Source organism: Phytophthora infestans, genomic scaffold (assembly GCF_000142945.1).
Source record: "Phytophthora infestans T30-4 supercont1.1390 genomic scaffold, whole genome shotgun sequence".
Classification (NCBI taxonomy): domain Eukaryota; phylum Oomycota; class Peronosporomycetes; order Peronosporales; family Peronosporaceae; genus Phytophthora; species Phytophthora infestans.
In genome coordinates this window covers 1,845-4,954 of record NW_003302616.1, presented here as the reverse complement: position 1 = coordinate 4,954, position 3,110 = coordinate 1,845, and the positions used below count along the sequence as shown (strand labels likewise).

The following is a 3,110-nucleotide window of genomic DNA, read 5'->3' as shown; positions in this document are numbered from 1 at the left end:
GTGGATGTTCGTTTGTACATGTAATAGCTCTAACAGAAGCAGAAATTGTCAATTCATATGCTCTCTGCTGCTTCGCAAACCAGGTTTTGTACCTAAAATGTCCTTTCGCAATACGTAGCGAAATATGAATCAAACTTGGTGACCAATATAAACGTTTATCTATAAGACTTGGGCACGTGACATAAAGTGCACGTGGCGAAGATGGAGGCCGGTGTGCGCTTGTGTTTGATTCGGCAGCTACAGCGGCATACGTCGTCGTATGCAGTTTCCTCAGATGCAATGCGCGCTTCTGTCTGCCTGTATTGCGTTTCGTTTTGCGTACGCGCAAGAGGGGGGGGATTTGGAATTGATTCACAGCCACAGAAAAGCATTGGAATTAAACGTTCGTTTGGACGGCGTTATTTAACGCTGTATCCACGCGTCCTTCCTGGAAAGCCTGAGCTGCGGAACATAAACTAAATTTATGTTCCGGATCCATGTTTTTTTGTGGTACACTTTCATATTAGTATAGCGAAAGCATGGAGCTATATTATTGCGATTCGACAGATTGTCCTATGGACATCTGTCTCGATGACGTTGAATATATTGATGAACCTGAGTGCGATTATGTTATTGATAACAGCGAGTACTCTACCCCTCTTAAAGTAGTAAGGAACTCTGCTAAAAAAAAATGAACCATACCACTTTGTGCTAAAAGAGGAAGTGAAGCCTCTAGCGATAAAGCTACCTAATGATCTTAAGTCACTTGATATTGAGGCTTAATTACTGGCTCCTACGGTCGTGAAGTAATTCTTTTCCAAAGTACTCATCTTGTTCCTTTTAATAAGTCTGAGATTATCTTGTGGCTCCCAGGAGTCTGGCTCATTACCGACCCATTTGATTAGGTATTTATACTACCCCTTCCGCATTTTTTTGGCATCCAATATCCTCTCCGCCTCGATAATATCCCCTCGATATATAGTTGCGTCCGTCGCTTCAGATTGAACCACTTTGAGCTCATTTGGAGCTTTGTAGGAACCGGCTCTTTATTTGCGATTCGACGACATAAGTCGCCTTATGACGCGGATGAAACCCCGTCCGAGCGGACTCTGCCTTGCCATGACTTGCCGCGCAAGGACCAAATCTGACGAGCAATGCTCGCGAGAGGCTCTACCCTCCGGATATTGCTTCCAACATGAAAAAGATTACAAGACTCAGCTGTTCAAAAAGAAGCTCAAGAAGATGCATCGACGTGTTCGTACTCTCAGTGAGAAGCTTAACGCTTATCATCGAATGATAGTAGATATCAATCGCTGTGATTATATCAAATATCGACTGGATCAGCTGGAACAGCACACACCATATCGATTCATCTGCAACGATCCTCGTTCCAAAGAGGAGATCGAAGAGATTTTTGATCTCGCCTTCGATGAGTGCCAACAATCGTATATATCCTTGCTCGAGAGAAGGAATGCAATAGTTCATAAATACACGATGCAGAACTGGGAGGAGCAACACGCCCAGCGATCAGCTCAACTAGGGAAGATTGAATATAAACCACGATTCAGGAATTAATTTCGAGATTGGTATATAGCATCATCGGAAAATGTTCCCAAATTTTACTTCACTAGCTCAACGCGAGCAAAAACGCCTCGATCTGCTTGAACGCGTCAAGCGCCGTGTAAGACGAGAGGAGCAAAAGCGAGGAATGTACGCAGATGCTCAATGGGCATCAGATGTCATGAATACCATCTCAGTCTTTAGACAATCCACTCAGGATTCGTCTATTCAGACTGATGATGGTCTTTTAAAAAAGCCTCCTATAGTAGTTGATACCACGGTAGGCTTGCAAGACGGAACTCAAACACCATTGGAGAAAATTGTGCAAGAATCTGTGGCTAATGAGGACATTGAGAGCCAAGGTTCTCGGGCATCGCCCTTCAACTAAATCCCAAGAAATCCCTGAAGATAAAAGACGAACGACGTTCGAGGTCGGAGACTCTCGGACCGAGTTCCGAGAGCCCCCTCTTCCATCTTCAGTAGAAGAAAAAACAGCCTAAAACCACTCTAGTAATACCAGAGTGGTAAAATCACTTTCCTTTCTTGCGGTTGGAAAGTGCCCATTGTATGGTAGTCGAGAGTGGGGTCCCGAGTAGCCGTAACCTTGAGCGTAGTAGCCGTAAACTTGAGCGTAATTCCTTGGCGACGTGGCAGCCGTCGTGAGTCTCTTGATCGTCAGGGGCGAGTTAATTGTAGCCTGGGAGTGTTGGCCCCATGGCACACAGTTATGCTGTGTTTTGCTCCAGTTGGGCGTCTTCAGTATCGGTTTCTGCTGGGAGTACGAGGGTGAGTCCAAGACTGCTCACTAAGTCCCGCAAGTGCCGACGTTGAAACCCAGAATGGCTCAGTGTTTTAAGCAGAAGATCTTGATAGTAGCGCTCAACGTGGAGTGTCACTACCGCCTTGACTTGTGCTTGTACGTCGATAAGGTTGACTGAGAGTTCATGGAAGCGGATGTCGTTCCGGTGCATCCATAAACAGCGAAGAACCACAGTCCGTACAATGTGAAGCATCACAAAGAGGCTGTAGCCGTACCGGGACTTGGCAGAAGGTATGGGCTCAACCTTGAACAACAGTATTGATTCCCATTCCAGTGTAGACTTGAAAAAGCCTTGGAAAACAGCAAGCCAGGCTTGCCACACTTGCCCTCCAATTGATCCTCGTTAAGGGATTTAAATTGTTCTCATTCCAATTGCCCGACTCGAAGAGCCAGAGCATTGTTATTTATTGTCACTACCTCCCTGTGTCAGGATTGGGTAATTTACGCGCCTGCTGCCTTCCTTGGATGTGGTAGCCGTTTCTAAGGCTCCCTCTCCGGAATCAAACCCTAATTCCCCGTTACCCGTTAATGCCATGGTAGGCCCATATCCTACCATCCAAAGCTGATAGGGCAGAAACTCAATCGATTTATCGCGCAAAAGCGCGATCCGCACAGTTATTATGACTCAACACAATACCAGCCCGAAGACTGCATTGGTTTCAATCTAATAAATGCTACCCGCCCGACAAGCAGTTGGGTATTGATGCATGTATTAGCTCTAGAATTACTACGGGTATCCAAGTAGTAAGGT

The 3,110-nt window shown here is 45.7% G+C and overlaps 1 protein-coding gene and 1 non-coding gene across 2 annotated transcripts; one reads left to right on the top strand and one right to left on the bottom strand.

Annotated features, from left to right (window-relative positions):
- Positions 1–1,098: 1,098 nt before the first annotated feature.
- PITG_22123 (uncharacterized protein) lies at positions 1,099–1,554 on the top strand (the record flags this gene model as incomplete). The annotated part of the gene is made up of 2 exons (XM_002894663.1): positions 1,099–1,458; positions 1,525–1,554. The coding sequence occupies 2 exons, from the start codon at positions 1,099–1,101 to the stop codon at positions 1,552–1,554; spliced, it is 390 nt and encodes a 129-aa protein (XP_002894709.1).
- Positions 1,555–2,679: 1,125 nt separating this feature from the next.
- On the bottom strand, positions 2,680–3,110 carry PITG_33525 (the record flags this gene model as incomplete). Its single annotated transcript, XR_009934919.1, has 1 exon — positions 2,680–3,110. It is a non-coding gene; the product is annotated as an 18S ribosomal RNA (ribosomal RNA).